Raw genomic sequence first — 16,392 nt, 5'->3', positions numbered from 1 at the left:
ATTGTACAGAGCTCTTCCTGTTTTATTCATTCTGTGTAGCTGAGGCTGTAGAGATGGAGATTGAGGACTGTCCTCAATCACTTTCTCTCCCTCTCAAACGTAAGTCATCAGAGGTCTGTTTCGAACTGTATTATTTCAGCAAAGCTCCTCAACAGGGCTGTTAAAATTGCAAAAAATATTTTAAAAACTGCCACTGTCCACTGCCCTACTGCCACCATCCACTACCCTAATATAGTTTACATTTTTACAGTGATATTAGTTTTATTTTATTTTTCTATTCTATTTTTCAGCTGTATCTCTTCACCCCTCTCATTCTCTTCACACATGGACTTGAACTGCAGTAGGAGCCATTGGCTCCTGCTGCTGTCAATCAAATGCAGTAAGGAGGAAGTGGGGGGGGCAAGACTAAGCCCTGCTGTGTGTGTGTGTGTGTGTGTGTGTGTGTATATATATATATATATATATATATATATATATATATATATATATATTGCACCAGTTGGGGAGCGCGCAGACACACTGTGCTCCCACAGCAAATGGCTTGCTTTGGGGACACACAAAGAGGAGGAGGAGCCAAGATCGCCACAGGGGAGGATTGGGGCCACTCTGTGCAATCCATTGCACAGAGCAGGTGAGTGTAACATGTTTGTTATTTTAATTAAAAAAATAAAATAGACTTTAGTAACACGTTTTATGAGGTTACAGCAAGTTTATCAATGCTGTCCAGAAGACTAATTTACTTAAAGGAGAAGTATGGCCAAAGCTTTTTTGACTATACTCCTCCTGTGGGGCTAAAGCCTGCTGTCAGCTGACATCATAGAGCCCAGAAGGTTGGACGGCCCCTGTCTCCTCCACAGTCCAGCACTCCAATGAGTGTTGGAGGGGCAGAGCAGAGAGCCAGTGACTGATGGTCACAAGCTCTCTGCAGGTTGAGGACCGAGAGCTGAGCAATCAGCAATGTTTGATCGCTCAGTTCTTGGTCTTGGAGGCGGTGGAGGACAGCTGCAGCTTATATCAGTTCGGCAGCCATCTAGGTAAGTAAGATTTTTGATTATTTTTTTTGTGATTCCTATACTTCTCTTTTTAAAGTGGTACCAAATCCTCCTAATTTTGCCAGCCGAGGAAGGCACCATCTTAGCCTCTATTTAGAATTACAGTAGCCATGACACTGCATGTGTGATTAGTAAGGGCCCTTTCACACCGAGCCACGGGGGGGGGGGGGGCATCGGCGGTAAAGCGGCACTATTTGGATGGCTAGTGGTGCGGTTTGCTAGTGGCCAAAAAGGAGTTAGATTGGCCCGCAAAATGCCGCCAGAGCGGTTTCAATAGGGGGCAGTGGTGGAAGAGCTGTGAGTGCACCTCTCCAAAGATGCCGCTGGCATGTCTTTTTGTGATGCCCTGCCAGCGCTCCAGTGTGAAAGCCCTCCAGATTTCACACTGGTGTGAAAGGAGCCACTTTTTTCAGGCACTATACGGGTGCTATTTTTAGTGCTGTAGCACCTGAAAAACGCTGGCAGTGTGAAAGGGGGTCTTTTAATAACAGTAATTTTAAGCTTAAAAGTGCAGTTGAAAGCGAATATAAGTACACTGGCAACTGTGACAGTTATTAGCAGGGGAATGCCTAGTGGGAAACAGTTAAATTGATGGGTTTAGTTCTGCTTGAAGGACCCATGGATATGTCTGATTAGCTACTGGCCATCTCCACCCCCAGGTTTGTTGAACGATGACCCAATGGAAACACACAATGATAATAATGACTTAATAGTTGTAGCTCAAGCTGCCTACTGTAAGGGATCTAATATATTATATAGTATAGTTTATAGTTCAACTCCTGCGCCTCTTGAGAGAACTGGTTCACTAGAATTGCACAGGAACATGGTCCACGTTTCTATACAATTCCTGTACATTCCCCCGCAGTAACAGCAGTGAAGGAACAAATGGATAATAATTCATGCAGTACATTTTAAAAAAGTGGGAGAGCTCATTTATTCTTTTTTAACAAGTATTTTATTTTTCAAGTTATAGAGAAAGCAAAAAGAATATTCCAGTGTACTCTTGTGTGTCTCATTCCCACCGTAATGCAGCCCGGAGTTGCTCTAAAATGCAGACACGCTGCATTTTATCACAGCGCACTGTAAAGAATCGCATTACGGTGCTCAGCACATCGCATAGAATGCATTAAGATAAAAAAAAAAAAAAATTCTGTCTTTACAACACCTTTAATATTTAATTTTTTTTTTTTTTTTTTTTGCAGTGGATATTACCACCTATATAAAGCGAGAACATGTCAAGAAAAGCAGGCAAAAAAATGAATATTTCCAGTTCACTGGAGTCTGAAGATATAAGTCTGGAAACAACCGTCCCCACAGATGAAATCTCTTCTTCAGAAGAGCGCAATGGGTCCTCAAAAGTCACCAGACATCTGATTGAAAGGAAAGAGCTCCTTCATAATCTCCAGCTAGTGAAGATAGAACTCTCCCAGAAAAACCTCATGATTGACAACCTCAAAGGGGAATACTTGACTAAAGTGAGTTTCTCGGTTTGGGAAGTGAGATAGATTTGTGTATATCAGGGGGGGTATCACTAGGTTTCCAGAGAACCTACCCTTCTTTGTGTTTTTTGTTACATGTACTCATATAATAATGGTCAAAGTGATGTAATATACTATTGTTATGGAAAGGAAATCAGAACCAACATCTCCAATGTGATTTGTTTTTTTATTTATTTATTTATCTATTTTTTTAAGGCTCTTTTCACATGGGCAGACCAATAGAACCCACCTGTTTGTTTTCTAGGCGGACCTGATGGGACCATCCATTGCCCTCTATGGTGTGGCGGATGTGAAAGAACATGTGTCTATTTACACCCACCGACATCTGATCCTATCCAATTAAAAAGAGACCGATGGGGGATCTGTTCCCCATCCATCGGGCGGATCGGATGACAGTCGGATGTAAACAAACAGGTGGCCCGTTTACATCTGACCACCCATAGAATTATGCAGGCTGTGCCCGTGTCTGCTTCACCAGCGGCTGCAATCACACCTAAGCGTTCCCAGAACACAGACAGAAATGCATGTTTCTGCCAGCATTTTTGGAAAAAAACTGAACAAGGTGGCAAAATGCTCATCAAGCTAGTGATGGCATTATTTCTTAAAGTGTTTGAACAAAGAACATATATCTGTAGTGTTTACTTGTCTCTCCAGAGCTCTAAATGTCGTTTCTCTCTGGTGCTTCGTTCTTCTGTCATCAGCATGAGTTCCTTCTGAGAAGTTGTCCTGACACCAGAGATGAAATGGTGACGGGGGAGGAGAGCTCAGCACACAGCTTGTTTATTCACGACACAGCTCTGCATTGTTCCTTCGTTCCTGTGCTGTGTGTGGAGGAAAGGGTGTGCCTTTCCTCCAATCACCTCTCACACAATGTACAAGAGCTCTGACTTCAGCTCCCTGTCCCCTCCTCCTGTGCTATTGACAGATAAATAAGGATTTTATCTAAATTCAGCACTTTGAAGTGATGTAGAGAAGAGATTGCTGCTGATAAACAAATAAAGCCTTTATAAGAGGATTTATTTCATCTTTGTGTATTATCTGCGGCTATTCACTTCACTGGCTATTTGAGAGGGTTTATAACCACTTTAATGGTACCCTGAACAGGGGTAGCACTCCTATATTAAATTGTGCAAATAAACACTGCAAAACACAGAAAGTAAAATGTACTTTGCTCAGTGCCAAAAAAAAAATGTACAAGCGTTATTTTGTTTGTTGTACATCAGGCAGCCCATTCAAGTGAATAATTGCTCTATTTCTGGACAAACGCACCAAAAAAAAAAATGCGACCCATTCTGTTGCTCACATGTGAATGCTGCCTAAATAATTATTGGTAATTCTCTGAAATAGCAAAACCTGCTTGCAGGATAAATAACTTCATTTAAATTAAATCATTTCAACTTTCCTTACAAAAAAAAAATGACCACTTTATTTTTCACCGCTGCATATAACAAATGAAGAAACAGGCTTTTGGAAGCATATGTTGTTGTAATCCCCAAGGAGGACAAAAACCCGGCTGATGTAGCCAGCTACCGCCCAATCTCCCTATTAAACGTAGATGTCAAACTCTACGCAAAAATTTTGGCCACACGTTTAGCACACCTGGTCCCAGGTTGGGTTGGCCTGGACCAAGTTGGGTTTGTCCCTGGACGCGAAGCCAGGGACAACACCATCAAGGCGATTAACTTGCATCACTGGCTTAAGATCTCGGGACAGGAGGGCTTCTTCCTGGCTTTAGATGCGGAGAAGGCGTTCGACAGGGTAGCATGGGATTATATGGCATCAGTCCTGGACTCAATTGGGGTGGGCCCATTGATGAGAGCCCGCATTATGGCCTTATATGCCAATCCCCAGGCTCCGGTCAGGGTAAACAACCACCTGTCGGATGCCTTCTCCATACATAATGGGACGAGACAGGGGTGCCCGCTGTCCCCCCTGTTATACGTGCTTTCACTAGAGCCATTCTTGCGCTGCGTCCGGGCCAACCCAAACATTAAAGGTGTAAAAGTACGAGACCAGGAATTCAAGATCGCTGCGTTTGCAGACGATATGCTCTTCTCCCTCACTTCCCCCATCACGTCCCTGCCTAACCTGCTTCAAGAACTGCAGCACTTCCAATCGATTTCGAATCTTAAGATCAATTATAAAAAATCTTACGCACTTAATGTTTCTCTACCACCAGACACGGTCAAACAATGTCAGCTCAACTTTCCCTTTCCATGGAATCTCGACGCGATTCAATATCTAGGCATTCAACTACCGTCTGATCTCACCCAACTTTATAGCAAAAATTTCCCGTCCGAAATCAGTCGACTTAAGTCAAACACACAAAGGTGGGATAAGCCACACATATCTTGGTTTGGACGCGCATCCATCTTTAAAATGACGGTTCTGCCCCGACTCTTGTACAAACTACAAACAATACCGATTCATATCCCCCCTTCCTTTTTCATTACGTACAAATCCATTTGCTGTTCCTTTATTTGGAGGGGGAATAGGGCTAGGATTAGCTGGGACACATCGACTTGCGCGAAAAATGTGGGGGGCATTGGTCTACCTGACCTACACCGTTACTATTGGGCTACACATCTAGCTCATATTGTGGACTGGAAGATTCATAGTAGCTGTAAACAATGGGTGGGGTTAGAAAACCTGATTGCCAATGCAGACCTCCGTTCTCTTCCCTGGACTATGAAAGCCACCACTCTGAGCGGGGTCTCAACACATCCCCTTATTGCCCCTACACTGGAGGTCTTCAAAAAAGCTTGTTCAAAATACGACGTTTCCGCCCAACTTTCCCCCATCACCCCCCTGTGCAATAATCCAGACTTTGCCCCGGGCTTGGACAGAAATTTCCTTGAGAAGGAGTGGCCCTTTGAGGAGATACTTGCCAAACACTTCTTTTGCAGAAACAGGTTCATGAGCAGAGCGGATCTGGCGGGGATCTCCAAATTGGGCTCCTTTCCATTTTGGTCTTACCTCCAAATCAAGCATTTTTTAGATGATCCAAAAAAAAAGTGGGTTTACCAGAGTGCCTACGACTCTGGAGTCGCTCTGCTCGGGTTCCTCTCCCCAGAGACATGTTATCTCTATTTTATATGGCTCCCTCCAGGGGCCCATTCCGAAGAGTCTACAGCGGGAAAGGAGATTCTGGGAGAGGAGCCTTGGCAGAGAGATTCTGGATGATTCGTGGGAAAAAATTAACTTCTTCCTCCATAAGGGTACAATTAACACCACCCTGCAGGAGAACGGCTACAAACTGAGGACGCGGTGGTACAGAACTCCCGATTTATTACATAGGATCTCACCCACCATTCCAGAGCATTGTTGGCGTTGTGGTCAGGAGTGTGGTACCCTGATCCACATCTGGTGGTTTTGCCCCGCTATCCAGCCATTCTGGAAAAAAATTCACGAAGTTACGTCAATGATCTCGAGCTTTCGCTAGAATTTGTCCCTGCCCAGTATCTGCTCCATCTTACAGACATCCCCAAAAAGTGCTACAAGTCCTCAGTAGCTATTCATATGATTAACGCAGCCAGGCTATGTATCCCTAAGCATTGGCGAACCACCTCCATCCCGACTCTTTCGGAATGGACGAATCGTATCAATCAGACAGCAGCTATGGAAGAAATCATACATACAGCGTTAGATAAAATGTCCTCCTACGCAGTGACTTGGCACCCTTGGTTGTCGTTCAAATACTCTCAGGCTTATAAAACCCTCAGAGAGAGCTCACTCTCATGAACTGGAAAGTTTGGTGTGGCTTAAACCTGCCCCTCTAGGAATCGAATGGCCTTGGGAGGGGGTAGCTGGAGTGGAAACACCCCCCTCTCCCGATGTCCGGAGCTCCAACCATTATTATCGTCGGGTTCGGCGGGGTGCGGGGAGCGCAGAGTTGAGAGAAAACCTACCCCCTCACCTCCCCCCACCCTACTCCCCCCCTCCTCATTTATTGTCTGTATCCCCCTCCCCCCCCCCCCCTTTTTTTTTTTTTTTTTTTTTGTGTGTGTGTTGTGTGTGTGTTGTCCTTGGTTTGCGCAACTATTGACACTTTAATTAAGCTGGGGCCTTTGACATAGGTCCAGCTCCCAGTATGGGGCTCTTTATTAGCCCACCTTACGAGCAACAAGTTTGTGTTTTCTTTTGTTGACCAGTCTTCTTACATCACTGTTAATGACCTTTTGTACACTGTTTTTCTTTTTGGAATACAACTGCATGTGCATTACTTGTATGTCTGCATATCTTTTGAATAAAAATTGTTCATGGAAAAAAAAAAAATGAAGAAAATATGTATTCTATTGCTACACACGTATTATTATTATATATCAAGAGCAGGTCTTGTTTGTAACTGCTAGGAGCAATTTTCAAGTGCATTTGGTAATATCTTTTTTTATATTTGATTTTCAGTCTTTTAATGGTGATAGCTTAGTTTTAGGACGCTTTAAGATTACTGCACATATTAGCAATACGTTGTAGCTTCAGCAACTTTTTCAACCATATTTGTTGGGTTTGGTAGACCTGGTCTGGGCAGTTTATGATTATAATATTCCTATTTCTGATCACTAGGTGGCTCCATTTATCCAAAAGTTGTCCAAATCTTATTGTATATGAAGTTGGTTTGATGCTACTTCTGTAGACTTTAAACAGCCAGTGTGCAGTGGAACATGCACCCTTTAATCGTAAAATATTATTAAATAAATGCTGGAAATGTAGCTTATTAAACATAGTTTAATGCTTACCCTGTATGCATTAATTCCAAAGGTATGGTGTATTGCTCTTGTTGTGTGTCTTATTCTGATTTTAGTTTCATTGCACATATTGCACGTTTTTTATAAAATCTGTGACCTTATTAAACTTACATTTGCTTTGCATTTTTGTAGATTGAAGAACTTGAAGAGAAATTGAATGATGCACTTTATCAGAAACAAATCCTAACACACAAACTTGAAACCCAGACCAAAATCCAACAGGAAGATGTCAGGTAGGACATTGTACCAGGAATAATACATGGTATTAAGTGCCTGCAATTGGAGCACCGATTTTTATTTTTATTTTTCTCCTTGTTAAGGCTACTTTTCACACTGAGGCGCTTTACAGATGTTTTAGCGCTAAAAAAAAGCACATGTCAAGCGCCTCTCCTGTCACTCCAGTGTGAAAGCCCGAGTGCTTGACTACTCTGGAGCCGTGCACTTGCGGGACATTAAAAATGCTGAAACCAGCATTTATGTACTTTGGCAATGTGCTATAGGAGGATTGTCTTGGTAAAAATGTGGTTCACCTCTCAGAGAACCTGGTGCAGATACAGAATGCCAAAGTGTGGGGTTTGAGATGGGTGTTAAGTCCAACTTAACTGACTTTCATGGAATCGGGTAAATTTCTGCCCCTCTCGGCTGCACTAGTAATGAGGTCCATTGAATGTTACCAGAAAAAAATAAAAATTATTTTATAGAATAAGCAAAACACCTCTCCCTATTCTCAGCTTGATAAATATCACATTTAATCTACAGTGGCCTTAATGCTTTCCCATAACGTGCCATATCTTCTTTCTTGCAAAAATCCCCAAAAAATAAAAACTCCTTGAGGAATTAACTTAAAGCGTTTGTAAAGGTTCAGTTTTTTTTTTTTTTTTTTTTAATAACAAATGTTATACTTGCCTGCTCTGTGTAATGGTTTTGCATAGAGCAGCCCTATCCTCCTTCTTTTTTTTTTTTTCCCCTAAATTCTCTGCTGGCGCTACAGGCTCCTCCCCCTGTTAAATGCCCCCAATGCAAGCTGCTTGCTCTGGGGGCACTCGTGCATGCTCGTTCCTGAGCTGCCTTTGTGTGTCTGTGTCAATAAGGATAGAGTGTAGAGTGACCCGAGGAAGCTTCTGCTCTTGAGCATGTTATTGGATCGAAGTCGGGCTTAGGTGCGTAAAGGGTGGGGGGCTGAGGGGGTAGCTGCACAATGAGTGTTTTTTTTTTTTACCTTCATGCATAGAATTCATGAAGGTAAAAAACCTTCAGCCTGTAGAACCACTTTAATTTGGGGAAAAAAATGCTCTCTTCTGTTTGCCGAGCAGCAAATAAGCCACAATTGATTGAGTTCAGAAGTAGAATTGTTGAAGTAGTAAAAAAGAATGTGAAACTTTATATATATATATATATATATATATATATATATATATATATATATATATATATATATATATAGAATGCTTCATGAATTTGTGTGTCATCCTTGCTCAGGGGCCGTGCTAATCTTCTTTGTATCGTTCCATTTTTTTTTTGTGCTGACGAAGCGAGCACATGAATGTGGATTTTTTTTTATATTAGATACACTAGTGTACTTAAGGTGTCATTAAACCCACATCTATAAAAACTAGGGATGCACCGAAATTTCGGCCACCGAAACACATCGGCCGAAAATTTTTCAACACATTGCCGAAAGTAAAATCTTGCCGAAAATGGGGACCCCTGGTGTCGCCCATTGGCGGGGGGTTTCCTGGCTCGCCCCAGTCCTCAGTCCTCCCTCCTCCTTTCCTCCTCTCCTCCCTCCCCACAGAGCGGTGATCTCCCTGTGTCACGGAGCTGTGAATTGAATTGAATTGATTTTGACCCAGCTAGGTTTTTATCGCCATGTGATAGAATGGGGAAGGATTAGTTGTTATTGCTAGTAGAGGTAACTATATGATCATTCCGAATAGAAGTCTGTTGGAACGGAACCGGGTAGCCTGCTTGGGGCCAGTTCACACCAGATGCAGTTCTGTGTGCCTTTTTTTTTTTTTTCACAAAATGCATGCACAGTGTTTTCCATGTATTCCAGTGGCTCTAGTTCACACTATGCAGTTAGTTTCCACACCGTGTGAACTAGAGCTATTGGAATACATGGAAAACACTGTGCATGCATTTGTTTTATCAGGCAGGCTGCATCTGACGGGGACTGATGATGCTGCATTGATCTCCTGTAGCATGTCTGCAGTCTCTGACCATCTCCTGTAGCATGTCTGCAGTCTCTGACCATCTCCTGTATGAAAATATTTTTTTAAAAAATCATTTTCGGTTTCGGTTTTCGGCCTAGTGCATTTTTCATTTTCAGTATCCGTTTCGGCACCAAAAAAAAACATTCGGTGCACCCCTAAACTATCACTAAATAGTGTGTTACTTGCTGATCATATTCACTCAGGATTAATTTTCTGTATTCTGCAAAAAACCTGGTTGATCCTGCTGTTCTCTACCTTCCCCTTCATATCCCCACTGCAGTTGGAAATTTTGCAGAGCAGTGTTAGAAGCTTAGTGCACATGCTCAGTTTTCAGTGTATTTTCTACAATGAGCATTTTCTCCCTACCACATCTGATCAGCCCATGTGACTATAGAGTCACACATGTGGGTGTATACACGGTGGTAAATGCCAGCCCACTCACTTCCTCACCCCCTCCCTTCTCCATGCCCACTAAGCTAAACCCAATAGGGATGGGATGTTACATCTTGATTGATGGTGGCTTCACCTGCCTGTTATTCTAAGACAGGCTGGAGGGGTGTGAAACAACCTGTGACTGGCAGAAATCCGCCCATATGTTATTGCCAAAATAAATAAAGATTTCATTTCAGATAAAAATGTGTATAACATTTTAACATAGTTTATTGATAATATTTACTTATTTTTAAACAGGGGGAACTTGCGCATTAGTTCCCCCAGTTTATATAACTAAATATAGCTGCAATTGTATATGTGAACTGAATAAATTGTTTTAAATGAAGCTCAATTATTAATTTAATACTCTTAAAAATACCTCAGATCATATTCACTCAGGATTCATTTTCATAGTTTCATAGTTGGTAAGGTTGAATTAAGACACCAGTCCATCCAGTTCAACCTGGGTGTCTACAATCCCTATCCCTGTACATTACACACTCATATTGGTCCCTACCCTCAAGGAGCCCACAATCCACAGTCCCCATTCATATACTAGGGCCAATTTTGGACTGAAGCCAATTAACCTACCTGCATGTCTTTGGTTTGTGGGAGGAAACCGGAGTAACCGGCGGAAAGCCACGCAGGCACAGGGAGAACATGCAAACTCCAGGCAGGTAGAGTTGTGGTTGGGATTCGAACCAGCGACCCTTTTTACTGCTAGGTGAGATTGCTAACCACTACACCACTGTGCTGCCACAGTGGTGTGTGCCACTGTGCTTTTCTGTAAAAAAAAAAATTAAAAATACCCCCCCCCCCCCCCCCCAAACACCTGTTTTGATTACCAGTGTAGGAAAATATCTGTATACTTATTTTCAGGGCACTCTGGTCCAGTCATGTGATCAGCTCCCCTCTTTCAGCCAGAGCCAGTTGTGTGGTAGGGGAGGGATTGCCGATAACAGATGGCCCATAGTAAGCTTATGGGCGATGTCACTGCTTCAGGCATTACCAGCAGTTGTGCGCCCTCTCCATTTTTCTGCTGACACAGGAGATCAGGTGATCAAACTGGAGTGGCCTGGAAAAAGGTAAGTATATAGATCTTTTCTTACACAGGTTAGCCAAAATTAGGTTTTAGGAAAGTAGAAAGGAAAAGTAGCATTTAAAGTGTTACTAAACCCAGGACCCTGCATTCACTATGGTCTCCCACAGTACACAGAACATGGAAATGCAGTAATTTTACTAAATATAAACTGCTAAACAGCGGTGGCCCTTTCATAAGGGTCCCCCTAATCTCTATGCTCCCGGCTTCTAATCTCCATGCAGGGCGCCGGACACATAGACTTCTACAGGGTCCTGAGACCAGATTGGTGTCCCCTCAAAAAAATGGAGCACCAGCTGCTACTGCTAATTACCCTTTCTCATCAACAGTATATAGAATTCACAAGTCTGCTATCAGTGCCTGGTTGAAGCTTGTAGGAGGAGATTTCATACCGCACTGGCTGTCCTATCAGGATACAGGACCCCTGACCCTCTGTCTGGACAGTGTTGATTGGCCCTGTGCTGATCGCATTCACTCTCCCAAGAAAAAAACAACTCTAGCAATACACATCAAACTGAACATGTGCAGCCTGACTCCACTAACTCTGTCTTATCCAGACATGTTTTGGGGGCAGTGCAATAAGAGGAGGATCTGTGCATACAGGATCAAACTGCCTTTTTGCACAATGCAGAGGATTAACCCCTTAAGTTCCACAGTGAGTGTAACAAGCATGCTTTACTGCATATACAGACTGATTTTGCTGTTGTGGGTTTAGTAACACTTTAAGAGTAGTTGGGGTTTGACTGGAATTCTACTTTAATGTTTTGCTGTGTTCAGGCATATTTTCTTTGCAACCTTCGTTTAAACGGTAACATTATACTTTTGCTCTGGGTCAAGATTTGTATCTCTATATAGAGAAATGTTACTGGAAGAATAATAATTTCTCATTTACTTTTTCCTTTTGTTTAATATTTATGTAAAAGATGCTTGCTTGGTCTTGTAAATGTGTTTAAATCTTTTGAGGTCTATGATGCCTAGATGCCCAGGTCAAATACAGCATCATTAATATGTGTCGGTTATCCTGATTAATAGTTTTATTAATTTTATTTATACATTGGGCCTCATGCACAGGAATATTTGCATGCATTTTATATGCCTAGTGTAAAGTTCTCCATGCTTTCCTGTGCAACCTCTATCCCAAATATAAATACTATAGCCATGCACAGCAATTCACTTGTATGAACAGCTGTATGTGCAAGCTGTGACTCACCTGGTATGGTAAAACAGCTGTAAATATTACTCAAGAAATATAAAATGCCTGCAAAGGTCCATGTAGTGAGGCCAATTGTTTGTACACTTTTAATAAAAAACAGTTTTTGTGGTGTTTTTGTCATACTATAATAAAAAATAAATTAATTAAAATTTAAAAAACCATAACATTTTAATAAAAAACAGTTTTTAATACTTTTTTAAATACTGTAATTCAGTTATAATATTAAACACAACACACTGAAGATAAGCGTTGTAACCTTTATTGCTGGCTGTGTCCTCAACGTGAGCCCTGGGAAGCATTTTTGTACAGATCAGGTGCAGGAAAGGCTTAAAGTGGTATTTTAAAAGTTTGTGTTTTTTTTTTTTTATAACAAACATAATATACTTACCAGCTGTTTGCAATGGTTTAGTACAGAGCAGCCCTGATCCTCCTATTCTCAGGTCCCCAGTTGGTGCTCCTGGCACCTCCCCCTTGACCAATGCCCACCTGCTATGGGGGCATTGGTGTATGCGCACTCCTAAGCCCTACTCTATGCATCCATAAGACAGAGAGCCATGGCTCATACTCGCCCCCCACTCTCTCCTTATTAACTCAATGACTGTGATTGGTTGTCTCAGCCAATGAAGAGAGAGATACCCGGGACTGGTGAGGCTCTCGTGCACATCACTAGATCGAGAGGGGGCTCAGGTGAGTATTGGGGGGGGGGGGCTGTGGGGGAGCAGCACACGGAAGCTTTTTACCTATATGCATTTTTTCAATGAAGGTAAAAAAAAACTTCAAGAGGAAGTAAACTCTCCCACTCCTATGCTTCTTTTCATTTAGTTCATTATAATAAGTAATTATCAAACTGTAGCCACTGTAATCAAGCCCAAATCACATATTACTTACTTAAAGTGGAGCTTTCGCTCATTGGAACCCTCCCCCCCCCCCCCCCCCCGGCGCCACAATTGGCACCTTTCAGGGGGGAGGGGGGTGCAGGTACCTGTACAGTACAGGTATCTGCACCCACTTCTGGCATAGATATCCGCAGAATCTACGCCCCTTTCCGCAGGTCCCCTGCTGTCTGCTGGGAAACACACTGATCCCAGAGACAGCGGAGACCATCCTTATTGTGCAGCGCGACTCGCGCATGCGCAGTATAACCGGTAAATGAAGCCGCAAGGCTCCACTTCCTGATTCCCATACCCAAGATGGCGGCGGCAGCACCCGAGAGACGATCCAGAGATTGGCTTCGGGTGCCGACATCGCGGGCGTGCTGGGCGGGTAAGTGTCCTTATTTTAAAAGTCAGCAGCTGCAGTATTTGTAGCTGCTGGCTTTAAAAAAAAAACGAAAAAAAAAAACGGCGGAACTCCTGCTTTAAAGAAACTTAAAAAAAAACTTGTTTCCAGGGGTAAGGCAGTGCCATCTTAAGTATTGTTTTCTGAGTCCACAGTAGAGTGTATTTCCGCCCTTACATTGAGCACTTCCTGTACTGTTACCCAAGCCTCTTTCTCAATCCAACGTTTCTATGGCAACCCTGCTTCCCTGCTCATAGCTGACTTGTTTTATTTCATAGTATTTACTTGCACCAATTATCTAGTGTTTACTAATGTCAGTCTTATCAGCTTCAGCTGATAAGACTGCAGTAATGCTGTCCAATGCCTTTTTTTCCACTCCATGTGATGTCACATGGGGTGTAGTAGGAAGCTCTGAGTGATTATGCAGTCTCGTGGGATTTCAGTGTTGTGCCGTAGGAAGTCCTGATAATAGATAGACAAGCACACAGAGTGTGCCGTAAATCATGGGAGATATGGGCATGCTCAGTGATGTCATTCTAAAGAACAAAAAGGATTACAACAATACTATGCAAGTAAGGGGATATCTACAAGCAGTGTTCATTAGTGTTTTTTTATGCTGATTCACATGGGACAAAGTTGTGAGAGAGAGTTTACAACCACTTTAAGAGTGCATTCAGTATTCAATTCATTGCAAATTTTGAAACTTGACAAATTGTGTACTATTCTTTACGAATGTAGCCAATTTCATCTTTACAATGTGGATTGAAATGTCCTTTACATTGTTGGATGTGTTTTTTAGTTTTTACTGCTGTTGAAACTTTTCCCTCGTTTCCTCCCACCGAAACTGTTTACAGAGAAGTAAGCTAGGGTAAATGTCCCTAAAATGGCCCAGGTTGAATTTAAAACCTGATAGGGGTTATTGTTATACAGGATTTATATAGCGGTAACAGATTGCATAGCGTTTTACAGAGAAAGTAGTAGTACAGTTTTAGGTTGAGGCAGGATAGGCTTTCCTTCAGAGGTGAGTTTTTAGGAATATCCAAAAGGCAGACAGGGTATGAGAAAGCCAGACAGATTAAGTTAGCGAATTCCAGAGGTTGGGAAGGGCTCTGGAGACGCCCTGGAACCGAGCATGGGAGGAGATAATGATTGGAGCTAGGAAGCAAAAGGTCTTGGGAAGAGGACACACTTTGTATGATAATATGAGATGAGGTTGGTAATGTGGTTGGGGACAGAGATGTGAATGGCTTTGTATGGTTATTATTTTTAATTTCATAGGCTGGTTGATAAAAAGTGAAGGATGAAGGAAGAGAGGGGTGGTGGATGCTGAATGTTTAGTAAGGTGGATGAGTTTTACAGCATTGTTAATGATAGACTGTAGGAGGGGGAATAGTTTATATAGAGGTTGGTCAATGATGAGGGAGTTGCAATAGATGAGATGAGAGAAAACCAGGGACTGAATAAGAAGCTTTGTGGTGTCAGTTAAGAGGGGATATATTTTTGAGATGTTGCAGAGGTTAAAACAGTGATTGGAAGTGGGGTGCAAAGGAGAAGTCCGAGTCAGGATTACACCCGACACCCTGGCTTGAGGCGAGGCGCATGACTAGTTGTGTTATTGATCTTAATGGGAAAAGTCAGAGGAGGGGATACAAGAAGAGGAAGATTTTGAAAGATTTAGTTTAAGGAAGATATGTGATATTCATGCTGATGTGCATCACTAATTTACTAACTGACATAAGAAGACCATAGGGGTGAACTGAGGAGTAGAGAAAGAGATTTTTGGTGTTGCTGGTGTAGAGATGATATTGGAAGCCACAGGAGGTTAAACACAGACCCAGGGAGGAGGTGTAGATGGAGGATAGAAGGGACACAGGACTGAGCCATGGGGGACCTATTCTGAATAAGGAAAAGGAGGAGGTGGAGTTGTAGGTGACGCTGAGGTAGGTAGGGGAGAACTTTCCCCCATTCTGTCCAAGTCCAAAATGTTTTGTTTGCTATTTTCATAAGAAAACTAAATATGGCAATCAGTTCATATTGGGTTGTAACAATACAATGGCAACTTTTGTAATCTTTGTGAATATTCTTTACAAAGAAATGTTTACTAAATGTAATTTCTTTATACTACAACTGGTTAGAATATTATGAAAAAAAAATGTATATCACACTGAATTATGGAATACTGGCACACTGCATCACAACAATCGCACATCTACAGTAAAACTTGCTTACTAATGTTTAGATAGGTACGGTATGTGTTATTTAGGAGCCTCTGCATAATTTAGAGCTATATGCCATAAATGAATTAAACAAGAAAAGCACTCCCACAAACACCTGACACCTTCAGTTACTCATGTCTTTAAGCTATTACTGGTTACCTTTTAAACTGTTCTACTAAAAACCTTAGGCAACTAATTTGTGACCAGGATCAAAGTCCTAGAAACTGTCTCTCAAAGGTTGAAAAAGGCTTCAGTCCCCAGGGCAGAATTAGATTTCCAATTAACATGGGAAGACTTTGGTATCCTTGGTACCCCCCTGCGATGACCATAATGTAAGTCAGTGGCCAGGCAAGGAGAAGAGATGGCTAACCTGCTCAGCTTGTTGCATCTTTTACTCCTAGAATAAACTGTAAAGATTGTGATGATGATCAAGACATATCATTTTTTTGTTTTTGTCTTTCAAATTTTTAATGCTGTTTAAGTAACTGATTTTAAAATAACCTATTCCACAACTGTGGAGTCTGGCCACATTACAACTCTAGAGGCTCTATTACAGTGTCTTATTTTGTAAAAAGAAAAATAGGGCTTTCACTAAGGAATGCCATAAATGGTACAAATTTTATTTTCTGCAACTAGTGGCTGGAT

General features: G+C 42.1%; 1 protein-coding gene and 1 non-coding gene across 2 annotated transcripts in view; one reads left to right on the top strand and one right to left on the bottom strand.

Annotated features, from left to right (window-relative positions):
• PIBF1 (progesterone immunomodulatory binding factor 1) overlaps positions 1–16,392 on the top strand; it is a 294,552-nt gene that overhangs the window by 6,120 nt on the left and 272,040 nt on the right. The window contains exons 2-3 of the mRNA XM_077483123.1: positions 2,255–2,527; positions 7,429–7,529. Coding sequence (XP_077339249.1) covers positions 2,285–2,527; positions 7,429–7,529 — 344 coding nt within the window. The 5' untranslated portion in view covers positions 2,255–2,284. The remainder of the gene's footprint in view (positions 1–2,254; positions 2,528–7,428; positions 7,530–16,392) is intronic.
• LOC143986241 (U6 spliceosomal RNA) lies at positions 8,731–8,833 on the bottom strand. The gene has a single exon (XR_013276455.1). It is a non-coding gene; the product is annotated as a U6 spliceosomal RNA (small nuclear RNA).

This window comes from Lithobates pipiens, unplaced genomic scaffold (genome assembly GCF_037356315.1).
Source record: "Lithobates pipiens isolate NorthernLeopardFrog02 unplaced genomic scaffold, aLitPip1_a1.2 Scaffold_16, whole genome shotgun sequence".
NCBI classification, from domain to species: Eukaryota; Metazoa; Chordata; class Amphibia; order Anura; family Ranidae; genus Lithobates; species Lithobates pipiens.
The sequence above is the reverse complement of the archived record's forward strand: the minus strand, read 5'-3'. Positions and strand labels throughout refer to the sequence as shown.